The 19,913-nt window shown below is 47.4% G+C and overlaps 1 protein-coding gene across 4 annotated transcripts in view; it reads left to right on the top strand.

Moving 5' to 3' along the window:
* The window catches only part of ppp2r3a (protein phosphatase 2, regulatory subunit B'', alpha), a 172,908-nt gene that overhangs the window by 79,641 nt on the left and 73,354 nt on the right, over positions 1-19,913 (top strand). For 2 of the 4 annotated variants that reach the window (XM_061896354.1, XM_061896355.1), the window contains one exon: positions 1,641-5,033. In XM_061896354.1, coding sequence (XP_061752338.1) covers positions 2,553-5,033 — 2,481 coding nt within the window. In that variant the 5' untranslated portion in view covers positions 1,641-2,552. The remainder of the gene's footprint in view (positions 1-1,640; positions 5,034-19,913) is intronic. The other 2 variants (XM_061896358.1, XM_061896356.1) reach the window with 2 other exon arrangements.

Below are 19,913 nucleotides of genomic sequence, written 5' to 3'. Positions count from 1 at the left end.
ATCCATACGACAGGAGGAGGGTTGTGCTGTTTTTTCAAAGACCTACTTTCAAAAGACAAATGAAAGATCCTTTATGTGACAGGGATGCTGCGTCAGTCATGTGATGTTCAATACAAAGGAGCGCCTGAGTGTTGGTGAATTGCAGACAACCATAATTCATATTCACATAAATCTCATTCTTTGGCGTCTCAGACTGCTTACTCCACAAAGTATCAATGATATTTTAGTTCAGGAATTTAGGAGTTGGCCACGGGAACTTCTCTTGACACACTTTTTTGGCAAAGTTGATGACCTTTTTTCCATGCTGGTCATCAGTGTTGGGTTAGTCACTAAAAACCAGCATCTAGTTACAGTTACTAGTTACTTTATTTCAGAATTAACTCGGTCACTTTCACCACAAGTAATGTGTTACTGTGAAAAGTAACTATTTAGTTACTCCTTTCTTTTTTAAATATTTTTTAGGCTCCCATTTCTGGCCTTTTAGCCTTGAGTTCAGTGCACTGGAGATTAATAATACAATCTGTTGATCAACTGGACATGCATGTGCATCGCTGAACTCTGGTGAAGACAAAGATATGTTTCCAAGGGCCAATATATTTCAGGCCAGGAACAAATTGACAAAACTATTTGAAATAGCTGCAACATAACATACGTAAGTAAAATGTCACAACAAAGCTGTAAACCTGCCTTCATCCAAGGAAGAAACACATGACATGATTATATGTCATGTCACTCTATACCGCACACACACTGCTATGCACACGCCTAACCAGGATGTTTTTTCTCTCAAGGAATTGTGAAATAAAATCATGTCTTCAGGAGATCAACACTGTACTGAATTTATATAAATATATACATATATATATACATATATATATATATATATATATATATATGTATATATATATATATATATGTATATATATATGTATATATATATATATATATATATATGTATGTATATATATATATATATATATATATATATATATATGTATATATGTATATATATATGTATGTATATGTATATATATATATATATATGTATGTATGTATGTATGTATGTATATTCCGAGCACTATTATGTCATGTTATTGATGTGAAAATGCATTTTGTGACAATATAATTTGCCTGAGCGGCTAGGAGACACCGAGAGTAACAAGCGGTAGAAAATGGATTAGAAAGGACAGATTTAAACAAATAATAAATAAATTAGTTTGGTCGTAGTTTGGGGACCCCTGATCTACAATGTAAATAGTCATGAAAAAAAAACGCATGGAATAAGAAGGTGTGTCCAAACTTTTGGCCTGTACTGTACATGTTGTGTATGTTATATATTTTATATTTTACAATACAACAACAAACAAAACAAAATTTGGCCACCATCAAACAACCCAGCAACTAATTGTCATAAGATCCATCCATCCATTGTCCCTTTCGGGGTGGCGAGGGGTCGCCGGAGAATATCTCTGCTGAATTGGGGCGGAAGGCAGCGTACACCCTGGACAAGTGGCCACCTCATCGCAGGGCCAACACAAATAAAGACAGACAAGATATAGTCGCATGTTTATGTTCTATGTATGCTACAGCTATGCGACACTGATGTTTGACTTTCTCTCCCCCATCCCCGTGACTCCCAGGTGGCGTTCTGGTGTCAGAGAAAGCAGCACAAGGCCTCCTGACCCCCGGATGACAGTCGGGACCGAGAGGCCTCACTCCCAGGTGGCGTTCTGGTGTCAGAGAAAGCAGCACAAGGCCTCCTGACCCCCGGATGACAGTCGGGACCGAGAGGCCTCACTCCCAGGTGGCGTTCTGGTGTCAGAGAAAGCAGCACAAGGCCTCCTGACACCCGGATGACAGTCGGGACCGAGAGGCCTCACTCCCAGGTGGCGTTGCCGTGTCAGAGAAAGCAGCACAAGGCCTCCTGACACCCGGATGACAGTCGGGACCGAGGGGCCGGACTCCCAGACGCAACACGAGCGCAGAGAGAGAAGGCCAGTGCGCCGGCTTTGGTCGCCATCACGCAGCTGTGTGGGAGTCAGCAAGTTCTACTCGGCTGCGAAGGGACCTTTTTTTTTTTTTGAAAAGAACAAAGAGGTAGAGGAAAGAAAAGGATTTCTCCCAACGTCTGGTCGCCCAAATGAGCCACGTTTGGATTGATGCTGGAGTTGGATTCCACCCAAGGGGCTGCAGTGGAGCTTTTAGGGTGATTGCCCAGCCGGAGCTTCCGCTGTGGTCGTCCTCCCTGGCTGTCATTAGCGGATAACGAGCAGCTGCTAGAAGGAGCCTGTGGAGCGGCAGGAAGAAACTTGCAGCTGTTAATAAGATTCTTCTTTCTCACTCAATTCTTTTCTTTTGCAATGGGACTGACATTTTTTCATGGCTGGAAGCTAAGAACGGTTCTCAGTTTGGAAGTCGTTCAAGAGTCGAGTGAGGAGAGACGTTTATCTGCGAGATGATTTGTAGTCAACACTTTTAAATCCCTTTTTGCGACTGTTTTTGTTGTTGTTGTTGTTGTCGTCGTCGTCCTATGCCCTGACGGCTCAGTCGCCATGGCAGCAGCGTACCGTGTGGTGGTGAGCAGCGTGAGCTGCTATAACAGCGTAGTGGTGGACCGGCGCGCTCACTCCCACGCCGTGCACTATTGTTCAGGGCCGTGCGGGGCACTTTCCCGAGGCCTGGAATGCACCGTGGCCCACCACAGCACCTGCTCCGAGCTGCTCCTTTCACCTGACTCGTTGACCGGCTCGCCCATACACTCTCGGACCAGCCAGCAGCTCCCCGGTCATGGCAAAATAAACACTGCTATTGAGAGTAGTTTTAACTGCAGTGCTCTGGAGAGGGTAAGCAGCAGTGGAAATGTGTCCGTAGGAGAGGACAGCAATGCGTGGCGAGGGAAGAAGATCCCCAGTGGTGGAGGATCTATGGGGAACCTGAGCTGCTACGGTAGCCTGAAGGACATCACTGAGGAGGCCATCAACCTGGCCAGTGGTAAGCTCAAAGAGTTTTCCTTTGACAAGCTCCGCCTCTCCTCCTCCAGCCAGGTCACCTTCCGAAAAGGCCGTAAGGTGCGACCAGAGTCATTGAGCCGTCGCTCCACCGATTTAGAGATCATCTACGGCCACTTCAGCTCCAATATCTCCAGTCACGGAACAAGCAATGGCACCGCGACTCCTAATGATGAGAACACGCCTCCACTGGTGCTTGGCAAGGTGGCAGGACTTGAGGAGACAAAGTTGAAAGGCTCCTTGTCAACCGTTACAAAATTAAATGGGTCGTCAAGCATCAACAGCGGGTCACTTGACCAAACTGTGAACACCATGGCCTCTCTTTACCGTAACACCTTAGGAGAAGAGAATCTGATCGCCCGCCTACTGGAGAAAACCTGGGCTGAGGCGGCTGCGAATGGTGCAGGTGGGGAGGACATCCGGGCCTGCCTTGACATTTTGCTTAAATGCTCCGAAGACCTGAAGAAATGTACCGATATCATCAAGCAGTGCATTAGACGCAAAGCTGGCGCAGGGCCTCAGGATGGGGGAGCCAGTCCCGACAGTGTGTACCGGGCTTTGATGACTCGACTTAGTACGTATCTTAAGAGACTACCACTGGAGCTGGAGGGGTTTGGAGGCAGCGGGCAAGGTGGTCAGGGTGAGAGTACCCCTGGAAGTGGGCACAGTGACCTTTTAGAACTGATGAACAATCTCCACGCCCTCCAACAGGCACCTTTCTCGCCGATATTTGGCAACGAGCAACCTCCTCGTTATGAAGATGTTGTCCAGTCGCCTCCCATCCCAAAGACTCATCCTGCCACCTCTACTCCCTCCTCTGTTTCATTATCCTCCCTTTCTCACAGCTTCCCATCCAAATCTTTGGCACTTACCAATGGACTTCCACATTCACATTCTTCACCGTCTATATCTCGTCAACGTCTCTCTCCCACTCCTGTCAAAAATTCTAATCCCTCTTTAACACACTCACCATCCCGTCTTCGAATTTCCCCTACTCCGCCATACAGCCACACCCCTCCCGGATCTCCTATGGAGGCTCTGTACATTGAAGAGGAAGATGCAGATATGGTTAAGACATCCGAACAAATGTCTCCACAGACCACCTTAAGTAAACCTGTGCATCCGTCACAACTAGACTTATCCAACCCTGCAAGGCCTGCTTCCTCCAAAGCTGCAGCAAATAGAAACGATGACATCGACAAGCTCCTCATGGATCTGGAGAATCTTTCTCAGAGCATGAGCAATCCCAGAAACTCAGAACCTCCTCTTCCAGTCAAAACTAGAAAGCGAGGCCAGGGCATGGTGTCCACCGAAGCTCCAATCCAGCCTAAAATGCCCGAGTACCAAGTCAAAATCCCTGGTAGCAACCTAGTTGCGAATAGCAGCAGCCTCAAGGCCCCTCAAGTAGATAACGCTCCGACAGGTGAGGAAGGAGAGCAGGATGGGGCGCTGCTGCTGAGAATCCTGGAGAGCATTGAGAGTTTTGCCCAAGAGCTTGTGGATTCCGGGGCAGGGAGTACAGGAAGTGCTGAGAGGAACAGTGGAAAGGAGCGAGAGGTGATGAGGCTTCTGCAAGACACACTGGCTACCACTGGGAGGGCCGACACTCCAGTGGAGACCACAGAGGTCCAAACTACTCCCACTAACAATCACGTAGAAACAGTTCCAGCCATACCGCCCAAACTCTCTGCACGCACACCTACGCCAACCCTTACAACTGAAGAGGTATGCACTGCTTCAATGGCACTTAAAACTACACCTGAGGCCGCATTCAATTCTGTGCCTGAACCTACATCTGCAACCCCGTCATCTAAAACCGTTTCAGAAGTCCCAATTGTGGATCCCAAACTTTTGCCTTCATCTGCGAACTCTCAATCCTCCGTATCCTCAACACCTGACGCTGCATTTGAAGCTTTACCGACTGGTCACAGCCTACCTGGGATTCTTCAAGAACCTGTGGACCTTCCTGTGCCGACAGAGACTGGTTCAACCCTCCTCATCCAGCAGAGTCCTGAAGTGATCAGGGTATGTGACAGTCCTTTATTTACTTGACTTCATTTACTTAGAGTATATGCTTGGATTCTGGTCTTCGTGTTGCATTGATTCTTTTGAGTAAACTATTGTACACAATGATAGGAGGTAATCTCATGTATTTAAGACCTCAGATTAGAGTCACCAAACCGTCCATCTTTGGGACTCTACTGGTCAATCCTAAAGATATCCCTCCTCCTCTGGAGAGTGACCAACAGGCTTGCAAAAAGGCAAGCATTTTAGCATTTTAACCCCTGAACATCCCGTGTAACCCGCGGGGTTCAGTCCCTGCTTTTCTGTTCCACCCTGGACTTGAACATGGTTTGTCCGGCATGAGAGACGAGCGTGCCAGGTTGTTCCACCCGATAGCCGGCACTGCTCCTGAGGTTGTCAGGGAATGAGGTTTACCAATGTACACATGGGCTCAGCCTCAATGGCTGGCCGGCGCTACACCCGCACGCCTTGCAGTTCTCTGGGCATGCATCCCAGGGACCAAATATGGATGACTTTTTAAACAAAGTGTTAGAGGTATAGTATACAGTTGGCACAAGGGTAGATTGGGCGAGGTTCAGGCCTGGCACCAGGGATCTTGGCCTGGAAAAGGTTGGTGAACACTGACATAAGAGCACTATTTGACGAACTCAAAATCTGTGTGATTGACAGAAAATAAGCTTTTTTTTCTTTTCATCAATTCATTTTGGACACAACAAACCAAAAATACCTTCCATTTACACAACTTACAAAACCCCAAACCAGTGAAGTTGTCACATTGTGTAAATGGTAAATAAAAACAGAATACAATAATTTGCCAATCTTTTTCAACTTGTATTCAATTGAACAGACTGCAAAGACAAGATATTTAATGTTAAAACTGGGAAACTTGATTTTTTTTTGGGGGGGCAAATAATAAACTTAGAATTTAATGGCAGCAACACATTGCAAAAAAAATGGCAGCGAGGCGTTTCTGGGTGTTGTTGATAAACAGCTTTTGTTTTGCATAGTAAAGTTTTAACTTGAACCTACAGATGTAGCGACCAACCGTAGTTACTGGCAGTGGTTTTCTCAAGTGTTCTTGAGCCCATGTGGTGATATCCTTTTCACACTGATGTCGCTTTTTGCCACCTGAGGGATCCAAGGTGACGGGCATTAAATGTCGGTTTTCAGCCTTGCCGCTTACATGCAGTAATTTAACCAAATTCTCTGAACCTTATGGGGATATTACGAACCGTAGATGGTGAAATCCCTACATTCCTTGCAATAGCTCATTTAGAAATGTTGTTCCTAATCTCTTCCACATTTTGCTCATGCATTTGTTGACAAAGTGGTGACCTTCGCCCCATCCTTCTTTGTGAATGACTGAGCATTTCTTGGAAGCTGCTTTTATAGCCAATCATGGCACCCACCTGTTCCCAATTAGCCTGTCCACCTGTGGGATCTTCCAAATAAGTGTTTGATGAGCATTCCTCAACTTTCTCAGTCTTCTTTGCCACTTTTGCCAGCTTTTTGAAACATGTTGCAGGCATCACATTCCAAATGAGCAAATATTTGCAAAAAATAACAAAGTTTCTCAGTTCAAACATGAAGTATCTTGTCTTTGCAGTCTACTCAATTGAATATAAGTTGAAAAGGATTTGCAAATCATTGTATCCTGTTTTTATTTACCGTTTACACAAGGTGACAACTTCACTCGTGTTGGGGTTTTGTAAAAAAATTCAACATATTCATGACAAAATACTTAATCTCCAGAAAAACAATAGTAATAATGAAAGAACACAAATTATGTCCTGCCCCTTCACTCACATCTAATCATCTGATTCTTAATCAGCAATATTGTATTGCTAATCACATGACACTTGACATGATTAAGTATATTAACATGATACATATTATACAGTATATAATTATGTCCACAATAATAACCACACTCATTCCATCAAATGTGGAATGGGCTTTATAAAATCAACTTGAAATCGATTGTAAAATAGATTATTAGATGGACGTTATAGCCAGCACATCTATGTGTTTATTAGTCTCCGTGCTCTTTTTTTGTAACGCAGGGGTGTCAAACTCATTTTCATTGAGGGCCACATCGCGGTAATGGCTGCTTTCAGAGGGCCGATATTTTTAGATTATTTTACATTATAGCCTGTGATTAATCACGATTAATCGAAATGCATTTGTGTCAGGTTCAAACACTGACGACATCTATTAAACAAGACAAGAAGCAAAGAATAAAACAGAGACAGAATCAAATTCGGCTCAATTTGAGGAGGAACGACTGGTCTGTACTCTCGTAGTCTCAGCACGCTCTGGCGAAAGATTGTACGCAGCCTCCTTTATTTGGATTTTCCCTGACCACATGTCCACAGCTGCTTCCAAAGGGACGGGGTCGTAAACAGTTCACAGAAGAGGTCGTAAAAAACAGTTCGAAAAAGAGGTTCGTAAAACAGTTCAAAAAGAGGTCGTCAGGAACTTGGGCAGGTCCTGCATTCTCTCCGCTTTGCAGTTCTTGGGTTAAAAAACAATATCTTTCTGTTAATTACAACACGTGAAAGAAACAGAACACCTTCATGGAGTTTTACAAGCCTTCTTCTTGGTAGGTTCAAAGACAGCTTTTAGTCTTTTCACCGGGAACTCATTTCAACACAAAGTTTTTGTGATAACTTGGATACATTTTTCCAACAATTTGATTATTAGATATTTTTTTATGTATATCTTGCTTCAAAATCATAAATTAAGGTAAGATATTTAGCTATTTGTTTTTACCTCACAAAAATAGTTTTGCAATACAGTATATAATAATATCATTGGCATGATCCGATAATAAAAACGTTTAAAATATGCCTTTTTTTCTGTCAAAATTGAAAACACAAATGCATTTAGTTATAAAAAATGAATGAAAAGTATTTTGTAGAAAAAAAAAATTTCCAGGCTTTCGCAGGCCATATGGAATAAACTTGAGTTTGACACCTGTGTTACAACATTTGGAAGTTCCTCCTGCAGGTACACTTTTATCCCGGCCTTCCACATAATAATTAAAATATGGCAATTCCTATAGCAATTCAATAGAAAGTGAGCGATTCATTTTTTTATACAAACCCCGTTTCCATATGAGTTGGGAAATTGTGTTCGATGTAAATATAAACAGAATACATCCATCCATCCATCCATCTTCTTCCGCATATCCGAGGTTGGGTCGCGGGGGCAGCAGCCTAAGCAGGGAAACCCAGACTTCCCTCTCTCCAGCCACTTCGTCTAGCTCTTCCCGGGGGATCCCGAGGCGTTCCCAGGCCAGCCGGGAGACATAGTCTTCCCAACGTGTCCTGGGTCTTCCCCGTGGCCTCCTACCGGTTGGACGTGCCCTAAACACCTCCCTTGGGAGGCGTTTGGGTGGCATCCTGACCAGATGCCAGAACCACCTCATCTGGCTCCTCTCCATGTGGAGGAGCAGCGGCTTTACTTTGAGTTCCTCCCGGATGGCAGAGCTTCTCACCCTATCTCTAAGGGAGAGACCCACCACCCGGTGGAGGAAACTCATTTGGGCCGCTTGTACCCGAGATCTTATCCTTTTGGTCATGACCCAAAGCTCATGACCATAGGTGAGGATGGGAACGTAGATCGACCGGTAAATTGAGAGCTTTGCCTTCCGGCTCAGCTCCTTCTTCACCACAACGGATCGGTACAAAGTCCGCATTACTGAAACTGAATACAATGATTTGCAAATCCTTTTCAAGCCATATTCAGTTGAATATGCTACAAAGACAACATATTTGATGTTCAAACTCATAAACTTTTTATTTTTTTGCAAATAATAATTAACTTAGAATTTCATGGCTGCAACACGTGACAAAGTAGTTGGGAAAGGGCATGTTCACCACTGTGTTACATCACCTTTTCTTTTAACAACACTCAATAAACGTTTGGGAACTGAGGAAACTAATTGTTGAAGCTTTGAAAGTGGAATTCTTTCCCATTCTTGTTTTATGTAGAGCTTCAGTCCTTCAACCGTCCGGGGTCTCCGCTGTCCTATTTTACACTTCATAATGCACCACACATTTTCCATGGGAGACAGGTCTGGACTGCAGGCCGGCCAGAAAAGTACCCACACTCTTTTTTTACGAAGCCACGCTGTTGTAACACGTGCTGAATGTGGCTTGGCATTGTCTTGCTGAAATAAGCAGGGGCGTCCGTGAAAAAGACAGCGCTTAAATGGCAGCATATGTTGTTCCAAAAGCTGTATGTACCTTTCAGCATTAATGGTGCCTTCACAGATGTGTAAGTTACCCATGCCTTGGGCTCTAATGCACCCCCATACCATCACACATGCTGGCTTTTACACTTTGTGTCAATAACAGTCTGGATGGTTCGCTTCCCCTTTGGTCCGGATGACACGATGTTGAATATTTCCAAAAACAATTTGAAATGTGGACTCGTCAGACCACAGAACACTTTTCTATTTTGCATCAGTCCATCTTAGATGATCTCAGGCCCAGAGAAGCCAGCGGCGTTTCTGGATGTTGTTGATAAATGGTTTTCGCTTTGCATAGTAGAACTTTAACTTGCACTTACGAACTGTATTTAGTGACAGTGGTTTTCTGAAGTGTTCCTGAGCCCATGTGGTGATATCCTTTAGAGATTGATGTGGCTTTTTGATACAGTGCCGTCTGAGGGATGGAAGGTCACGGTCATTCAATGTTGGTTTCCGGCCATGCCGCTTACGTGGAGTGATTTCTCCAGATTCTCTGAACCTTTTGATGATATTATGGAGCGTAGATGTTGAAATCCCTAAATGTCTTGCAATGTCACTTTGAGAAAGGTTGTTCTTAAACTGTTTGACTATTTGCTCACACAGTTGTGGACAAAGGGGTGTACCTCGCCCCATCCTTTCTTGTGAAAGACTGAGCATTTTTTGGGAAGCTGTTTTTATAGCCAATCATGGCACCCACCTGTTCCCAATTAGCTTGCACACCTGTGGGATGTTCCAAATAAGTGTTTGATGAGCATTCCTCAACTTTATCAGTATTTATTGCCACCTTTCCCAACTTCTTTGTCACGTGTTGCTGGCATCAAATTCTAAAGTTGATTTGCAAAAAAAAAAAAAATGTTTGAGTTTGAACATGAAATATGTTGTCTTTGTAGCATATTCAACTGAATATGGCTTGAAAAGGATTTGCAAATCATTGTATTCTGTTTATATTTACATCTAACACAATTTCCCAACTCATATGGAAACTGGGTTTTTATACGATTATTGCGATATTTGTTTGTGACTAATTGCATGAGTTAACTTTGACAGTTCTAATGAGAACGCACACGTGCAACTAAAGACACACACACACACACTCACACACACACACTCACACACACACACACACACACACCCAAAGGTCCATTTCCAGCGTGGCGACAGTGAGTCTGTTAGCAGGATGTCATAGTATGGGGGGAGGGGAGGCCCCGACAGATTTAGGTCCCCACACACCTCGGTGCGCCAGGAGAAGGAAATAACGATACAGTTTACACTGGCGCTGCCAACAGACGCCGCGCCCCCTCCCCGTGTTGGCCGCCCCGCTGCCGGGCGCCAATCAGCACCTGTTATTGGGTGGCAGTCCACACGGCAACCACGCTTACTCAACACACCCGAAATAAAAGTGCAAGGGATCCCAAGCGGGGACGCAACGTTGGGTCAATGTAGGCCGACCACTCAAAGTGCACGGGATCACAAGCGGGGACGCGACGTTGGGTCAATGTAGGCCGACCACTCAAAGTGCACGGGATCACAAGCGGGGACGCGACGTTGGGTCAATGTAGGCCGACCACTCAAAGTGCACGGGATCACAAGCGGGGACGCAACATTGGGTCAATGTAGGCCGACCACTCAAAGTGCACGGGATCACAAGCGGGGACGCAACGTTGGGTCAATGTAGGCCGACCACTCAAAGTGCACGGGATCACAAGCGGGGACGCAACGTTGGGTCAATGTAGGCCGACCACTCAAAGTGCACGGGATCACAAGCGGGGACGCAACGTTGGGTCAATGTAGGCCGACCACTCAAAGTGCACGGGATCACAAGCGGGGACGCGACGTTGGGTCAATGTAGGCCGACCACTCAAAGTGCACGGGATCACAAGCGGGGACGCAACGTTGGGTCAATGTAGGCCGACCACTCAAAGTGCACGGGATCACAAGCGGGGACGCAACGTTGGGTCAATGTAGGCCGACCACTCAAAGTGCACGGGATCACAAGCGGGGACGCGACGTTGGGTCAATGTAGGCCGACCACTCAAAGTGCACGGGATCACAAGCGGGGACGCGACGCTGGGTCAATGTAGGCCGACCACTCAAAGTGCACGGGATCACAAGCGGGGACGCAACGTTGGGTCAATGTAGGCCGACCACTCAAAGTGCAAGGGATCACAAGCGGGGACGCGACGTTGGGTCAATGTAGGCCGACCACTCAAAGTGCAAGGGATCACAAGCGGGGACGCAACGTTGGGTCAATGTAGGCCGACCACTCAAAGTGCAAGGGATCACAAGCGGGGACGCGACGTTGGGTCAATGTAGGCCGACCACTCAAAGTGCAAGGGATCACAAGCGGGGACGCAACGTTGGGTCAATGTAGGCCGACCACTCAAAGTGCAAGGGATCACAAGCGGGGACGCGACGTTGGGTCAATGTAGGCCGACCACTCAAAGTGCAAGGGATCACAAGCGGGGACGCGACGTTGGGTCAATGTAGGCCGACCACTCAAAGTGCAAGGGATCACAAGCGGGGACGCAACGTTGGGTCAATGTAGGCCGACCACTCAAAGTGCAAGGGATCACAAGCGGGGACGCGACGTTGGGTCAATGTAGGCCGACCACTCAAAGTGCAAGGGATCACAAGCGGGGACGCGACGTTGGGTCAATGTAGGCCGACCACTCAAAGTGCAAGGGATCACAAGCGGGGACGCAACGTTTGGTCATTGTAGGCCGACCACTCAAAGTGCACGGGATCACAAGCGGGGACGCAACGTTGGGTCAATGTAGGCCGACCACTCAAAGTGCACGGGATCACAAGCGGGGACGCAACGTTGGGTCAATGTAGGCCGACCACTCAAAGTGCACGGGATCACAAGCGGGGACGCGACGTTGGGTCAATGTAGGCCGACCACTCAAAGTGCACGGGATCACAAGCGGGGACGCGACGCTGGGTCAATGTAGGCCGACCACTCAAAGTGCACGGGATCACAAGCGGGGACGCGACGTTGGGTCAATGTAGGCCGACCACTCAAAGTGCACGGGATCACAAGCGGGGACGCAACGTTGGGTCAATGTAGGCCGACCACTCAAAGTGCACGGGATCACAAGCGGGGACGCAATGTTGGGTCAATGTAGGCCGACCACTCAAAGTGCACGGGATCACAAGCAGGGACGCGACGCTGGGTCAATGTAGGCCGACCACTCAAAGTGCACGGGATCACAAGCGGGGACGCGACGCTGGGTCAATGTAGGCCGACCACTCAAAGTGCACGGGATCACAAGCGGGGACGCGACGTTGGGTCAATGTAGGCCGACCACTCAAAGTGCACGGGATCACAAGCGGGGACGCGACGCTGGGTCAATGTAGGCCGACCACTCAAAGTGCACGGGATCACAAGCGGGGACGCAACGTTGGGTCAATGTAGGCCGACCACTCAAAGTGCACGGGATCACAAGCGGGGACGCGACGTTGGGTCAATGTAGGCCGACCACTCAAAGTGCACGGGATCACAAGCGGGGACGCGACGTTGGGTCAATGTAGGCCGACCACTCAAAGTGCACGGGATCACAAGCGGGGATGCAACGTTGGGTCAATGTAGGCCGACCACTCAAAGTGCACGGGATCACAAGCGGGGACGCTATGTTGGGTCAATGTAGGCCGACCACTCAAAGTGCACGGGATCACAAGCGGGGACGCAACGTTGGGTCAATGTAGGCCGACCACTCAAAGTGCACGGGATCACAAGCGGGGATGCAACGTTGGGTCAATGTAGGCCGACCACTCAAAGTGCACGAGATCACAAGCGGGGACGCGACGTTGGGTCAATGTAGGCCGACCACTCAAAGTGCACGGGATCACAAGCGGGGACGCGACGTTGGGTCAATGTAGGCCGACCACTCAAAGTGCACGGGATCACAAGCGGGGATGCAACGTTGGGTCAATGTAGGCCGACCACTCAAAGTGCACGGGATCACAAGCGGGGACGCTATGTTGGGTCAATGTAGGCCGACCACTCAAAGTGCACGAGATCACAAGCGGGGACGCGACGTTGGGTCAATGTAGGCCGACCACTCAAAGTGCACGGGATCACAAACGGGGACGCGACGTTGGGTCAATGTAGGCCGACCACTCAAAGTGCACGGGATCACAAGCGGGGACGCTATGTTGGGTCAATGTAGGCCGACCACTCAAAGTGCACGAGATCACAAGCGGGGACGCTATGTTGGGTCAATGTAGGCCGACCACTCAAAGTGCACGGGATCACAAGCGGGGACGCAACGTTGGGTCAATGTAGGCCGACCACTCAAAGTGCACGGGATCACAAGCGGGGACGCAACGTTGGGTCAATGTAGGCCGACCACTCAAAGTGCACGGGATCACAAGCGGGGACGCAACGTTGGGTCAATGTAGGCCGACCACTCAAAGTGCACGGGATCACAAGCGGGGATGCGACGTTGGGTCAATGTAGGCCGACCACTCAAAGTGCACGGGATCACAAGCGGGGACGCAACGTTGGGTCAATGTAGGCCGACCACTCAAAGTGCACGGGATCACAAGCAGGGACGCGACGTTGGGTCAATGTAGGCCGACCACTCAAAGTGCACGGGATCACAAGCGGGGACGCGACGTTGGGTCAATGTAGGCCGACCACTCAAAGTGCACGGGATCACAAGCAGGGACGCGACGTTGGGTCAATGTAGGCCGACCACTCAAAGTGCACGGGATCACAAGCGGGGACGCGACGTTGGGTCAATGTAGGCCGACCACTCAAAGTGCACGGGATCACAAGCGGGGATGCAACGTTGGGTCAATGTAGGCCGACCACTCAAAGTGCACGGGATCACAAGCGGGGACGCTATGTTGGGTCAATGTAGGCCGACCACTCAAAGTGCACGAGATCACAAGCGGGGACGCTATGTTGGGTCAATGTAGGCCGACCACTCAAAGTGCACGGGATCACAAGCGGGGATGCGACGTTGGGTCAATGTAGGCCGACCACTCAAAGTGCACGGGATCACAAGCGGGGACGCAACGTTGGGTCAATGTAGGCCGACCACTCAAAGTGCACGGGATCACAAGCGGGGACGCAACGTTGGGTCAATGTAGGCCGACCACTCAAAGTGCACGGGATCACAAGCAGGGACGCGACGTTGGGTCAATGTAGGCCGACCACTCAAAGTGCACGGGATCACAAGCGGGGACGCGACGTTGGGTCAATGTAGGCCGACCACTCAAAGTGCACGGGATCACAAGCGGGGATGCGACGTTGGGTCAATGTAGGCCGACCACTCAAAGTGCACGGGATCACAAGCGGGGATGCAACGTTGGGTCAATGTAGGCCGACCACTCCAAACACACCAATGACACGCCTCACGCCTCAAGGACTTTATTCTGAAGCTGACAAAAATGAGTATTGTAGCGCCCTCAGAGTCCAAGTTTTCTCTCCATGAATGCCGGCAGCACTCATGCAGCCCTCACACTAAAAAAGTGCCCGGTTATTTTGACAACCCAATTTATGAGTTGCGAGTGTTGGGTTCAATTTTGGAGTTATTTTTATAAAGAACGATCCATTTTTTGGTTTATAAATTTATTATTTGTACTCAATTTCTGAGATTTCAAAACTGAACCCTTTTTGAGTTGTTTTTCAATGAGTAATACATTTTTGGGTAGAAGGCTTATTTTTTATTATTAAAAAGCTACTTTTTTCTTGAAGGGAATTGTATTATTGTGGTGGAACTGTGGAGCAGCTCTAGACTCTGGGCGGGTCCTTGAGGGTGCATGGGAGTTTGCCCAAGCAGTCTACTTGGGCTTTGTGGACTTGGAGAAGGCATTGGACCGTGTCCCCCGGAAAGTGCTCAAAAAGTATGGGGTATCTGACTAGTTGCTGAGGTAGTTAAAAAACTCCTGGGTGGCAGGACCCTGGGGGTGGATGAGATCCGCCCGGAGTTCCTTAAGGCTCTGGATGCTGTGGGGCTGTCTTGGTTGACAAGACTCTACAGCATCGCGTGGACATCGAGGGCGGTGCCTCTGGATTGGCAGACCGGGGTGGTGGTCCCTCTCTTTAAGAAGGTGGTGCCTCTGGATTGGCAGACCGAGGTGGTGGTCCCTCTCTTTAAGAAGGTGGTGCCTCTGGATTGGCAGACCGGGGTGGTGGTCCCTCTCTTTAAGAAGGTGGTGCCTCTGGATTGGCAGACCGGGGTGGTGGTCCCTCTCTTTAAGAAGGTGGTGCCTCTGGATTGGCAGACAGGTGGGGTGGTGGTTCCTCTCTTTAAGAAGGTGGTGCCTCTGGATTGGCAGACCGGGGTGGTGGTCCCTCTCTTTAAGAAGGTGGTGCCTCTGGATTGGCAGACCGGGGTGGTGGTCCCTCTCTTTAAGAAGGTGGTGCCTCTGGATTGGCAGACCGAGGTGGTGGTCCCTCTCTTTAAGAAGGTGGTGCCTCTGGATTGGCAGACCGGGGTGGTGGTCCCTCTCTTTAAGAAGGTGGTGCCTCTGGATTGGCAGACAGGTGGGGTGGTGGTACCTCTCTTTAAGAAGGTGGTGCATCTGGATTGGCAGACCGGGGTGGTGGTCCCTCTCTTTAAGAAGGTGGTGCCTCTGGATTGGCAGACCGGGGTGGTGGTCCCTCTCTTTAAGAAGGTGGTGCCTCTGGATTGGCAGACAGGTGGGGTGGTGGTTCCTCTCTTTAAGAAGGTGGTGCTTCTGGATTGGCAGACCGGGGTGGTGGTCCCTCTCTTTAAGAAGGTGGTGCCTCTGGATTGGCAGACAGGTGGGGTGGTGGTTCCTCTCTTTAAGAAGGGGGACTGGAGGTGTGTTCCAACTATGGTGGGATCACACTCCTCAGCCTTCCCGGTAAGGTCTATTCAGGTCTACTGGAGAGGAGGCTAACATTTTTTTGTGTGAATTTATTCAACACAAAAGCTGAGTTATGCTCACTACAATGTTAGGTTATTTCCAACCCAACTATTGGGTGGCACAATTCAGCACTACTTGATCCAAGAGTTGGTTAAAAGTATCAATTTTACTGCTGCTTTGTTCTTCTCCTTTCCAACTACTGATCAAAACTATTGTTCTTCCATTAAAATATACTCAACAGCAAGATACGAGTGACATTTCTTTGTTTTACCAGAATTTCCTATGGTCATAGTAGTTCTATACAGCATGCTCACATATTTTAAGATGTGTGATTGTAAATCATGTTAATGAGATTAATCTTTAATAAAATTCCCTTCAAGAAAAAATTACCTTTTTTATAAAAGGCAGGGTTCTTGAGGGTGCATGGGAGTTTGCCCAACCAGTCTACATGTGCTTTGTGGACTTGGAGAAGGCATTCGACCGTGTCCCTCGGGAAGTCCTGTGGGGAGTGCTCAGAGAGTATGGGGTATCGGACTGTCTTATTGTGGCGGTCCGTTCCCTGTACGATCAGTGCCAGAGCTTGGTCCGCATTGCCGGCGGTAAGTCGGACACGTTTCCAGTGAGGGTTGGACTCCGCCAAGGCTGTCCTTTGTCACCCATTCTGTTCATAACTTTTATGGACAGAATTTCTAGGCGCAGTCAAGGCGTTGAGGGGTTCCGGTTTGGTAACCGCAGGATTAGGTCTCTGCTTTTTGCAGATGATGTGGTCCTGATGGCTTCATCTGACCGGGATCTTCAGCTCTCGCTGGATCGGTTCGCAGCCGAGTGTGAAGCGACCGGAATGAGAATCAGCACCTCCAAGTCCGAGTCCATGGTTCTTGCCCGGAAAAGGGTGGAGTGCCATCTCCGGGTTGGGGAGGAGACCCTGCCCCAAGTGGAGGAGTTCAAGTACCTAGGAGTCTTGTTCACGAGTGAGGGAAGAGTGGATGGTGAGATCGACAGGCGGATCGGTGCGGCGTCTTCAGTAATGCGGACGTTGTACCGGTCCGTTGTGGTGAAGAAGGAGCTGAGCCGGAAGGCAAAGCTCTCAATTTACCGGTCGATCTACGTTCCCCTCCTCACCTATGGTCATGAGCTTTGGGTCATGACCAAAAGGATAAGATCACGGGTACAAGCGGCCCAAATGAGTTTCCTCTCCCTTAGAGATAGGGTGAGAAGCTCTACCATCCGGGAGGAACTCAAAGTAAAGCCGCTGCTCCTCCACATGGAGAGGAGCCAGATGAGGTGGTTCGGGCATCTGGTCAGGATGCCACCCGAACGCCTCCCTAGGGAGGTGTTTAGGGCACGTCCAACCGATAGGAGGCCACGGGGAAGACCCAGGACACGTTGGGAAGACTATGTCTCCCGGCTGGCCTGGGAACGCCTCGGGATCCCCCGGGAAGAGCTAGACGAAGTGGCTGGGGAGAGGGAAGTCTGGGTTTCCCTGCTTAGGCTGTTGCCCCCGCGACCCGACCTCGGATAAGCGGAAGATGATGGATGGATGGATGGATAAAAAAAGCTTTTTACCCAAAAATGCGTTACTCATTGAAAAACAATCCAAAAATGGTTCATAGTTTTGAAAACCCAGAAATGTAGTTAAAATAATACCCGATCGCTCGTCATAGAAATAACTGCAAAATTCAACCCCACATTCGCAACTGAGAAATTGTGTTATCAAAATAACCCAGCGTTTTTTCATGTGTAACAACAATTATCACCAATGTTGCCAGAAATGTACACAATACGTTGAGTGCTTTTTTTTTTGTTAGATTTTGTTAATCATTTCAAGCTGTACACAGACTACTCCAAAGTAAAGTTTCCACGTTTCATTTGTATTTTATCATCTCTCGCTAATATATAGTGAGATGAAAATGGCTGCTGAAATGTTTAGTTGAGTCTTTATTTGCAGGGACAATGCCCAGAAACATTAAGCTCAAAGTCAGATATGTTCTGCACCAGATTATAGCTAAAAAGCTCATTTCCACCTGCAGTCCCTGGCTTCCTAAATTAAAGGGATACAAAAATCAAGCGATAAAATGATGACAATAAAATCATACCATAGCATGTCATCAAATTAAGAAAAGTAATAAAATGCCCTTTCATTGACAGATACATATACATTACAACCACCCCTCCTTTATATCATAACACACAGACAATACATGCTCTTCTTCACATCTGTCATCATTTGTAAAAAAAAACAACCATGATTTTAACACACACACCTCACAATTTACAACAAAAATGCTGTCATGGATAAATATAATACAGATGAAGTTGATATGTCAAACATAGTGGCCACCTTAGTGACCGTGTGAGCAGCTTTTCAACTTCATGGATAAATATAATACAGATGAAGTTGATGTGTCAAACATAGTGGCCACCTTAGTGACCGTGTGAGCAGCTTTTCAACTTCATGGATAAATATAATACAGATGAAGTTGATGTGTCAAACATAGTGGCCACCTTAGTGACCGTGTGAGCAGCTTTTCAACTTCATGGATAAATATAATACAGATGAAGTTGATGTGTCAAACATAGTGGCCACCTTAGTGACCTTGTGAGCAGCTTTTCAACTTCATGGATAAATATAATACAGATGAAGTTGATGTGTCAAACATAGTGGCCACCTTAGTGACCGTGTGAGCAGCTTTTCAACTTCATGGATAAATATAATACAGATGAAGTTGATGTGTCAAACATAGTGGCCACCTTAGTGACCTTGTGAGCAGCTTTTCAACTTCATGGATAAATATAATACAGATGAAGTTGATGTGTCAAACATAGTGGCCACCTTAGTGACCGTGTGAGCAGCTTTTCAACTTCATGGATAAATATAATACAGATGAAGTTGATGTGTCAAACATAGTGGCCACCTTAGTGACCGTGTGAGCAGCTTTTCAACTTCATGGATAAATATAATACAGATGAAGTTGATGTGTCAAACATAGTGGCCACCTTAGTGACCGTGTGAGCAGCTTTTCAACTTCATGGATAAATATAATACAGATGAAGTTGATGTGTCAAACATAGTGGCCACCTTAGTGACCGTGTGAGCAGCTTTTCAACTTCATGGATAAATATAATACAGATGAAGTTGATGTGTCAAACATAGTGGCCACCTTAGTGACCGTGTGAGCAGCTTTTCAACTTCATGGATAAATATAATACAGATGAAGTTGATGTGTCAAACATAGTGGCCACCTTAGTGACCGTGTGAGCAGCTTTTCAACTTCATGGATAAATATAATACAGATGAAGTTGATGTGTCAAACATAGTGGCCACCTTAGTGACCGTGTGAGCAGCTTTGATTGCTCCAAAGCCACTTTTTAACTTCAATTGTGAATAAAGAGTCGTCTGTTTGACTTTTCAAGTTTGTTGTGAGGTGGTTCCATTCCTTTATGACTTTGTATGAAAAGGCTGATTGTGCAAAAGATGTTTTACATCTGGGTACGCTACTCTGCCCCCTGCTGGAGGCTCATGTGTTTCTGTTTCGTCACATCGGCCATGTCTAAGCCTCCGCCAGGTCTTGGTCTTAGTTCTTGACTGAATAACAATAGCATCCCTCAAAAATACTTTACTTGCAGAAAATAACACATTTTGCACGAGCTTATGAATGTGCCGAGTGCCCGATCGTTAATGAACGCTGTTTATCATTATCTTTCATCACTTATTATTGTTTGTTCCTTTAAAAGGAGTCCGTATGGAGTCCCCTACAATTCCTTTTGTACATCAATGACAT

Source organism: Nerophis ophidion, linkage group LG03 (assembly GCF_033978795.1).
Source record: "Nerophis ophidion isolate RoL-2023_Sa linkage group LG03, RoL_Noph_v1.0, whole genome shotgun sequence".
Classification (NCBI taxonomy): domain Eukaryota; kingdom Metazoa; phylum Chordata; class Actinopteri; order Syngnathiformes; family Syngnathidae; genus Nerophis; species Nerophis ophidion.
Note: the sequence above shows the minus strand (reverse complement) of the source record. Positions and strands in the feature narration are given on the sequence as shown.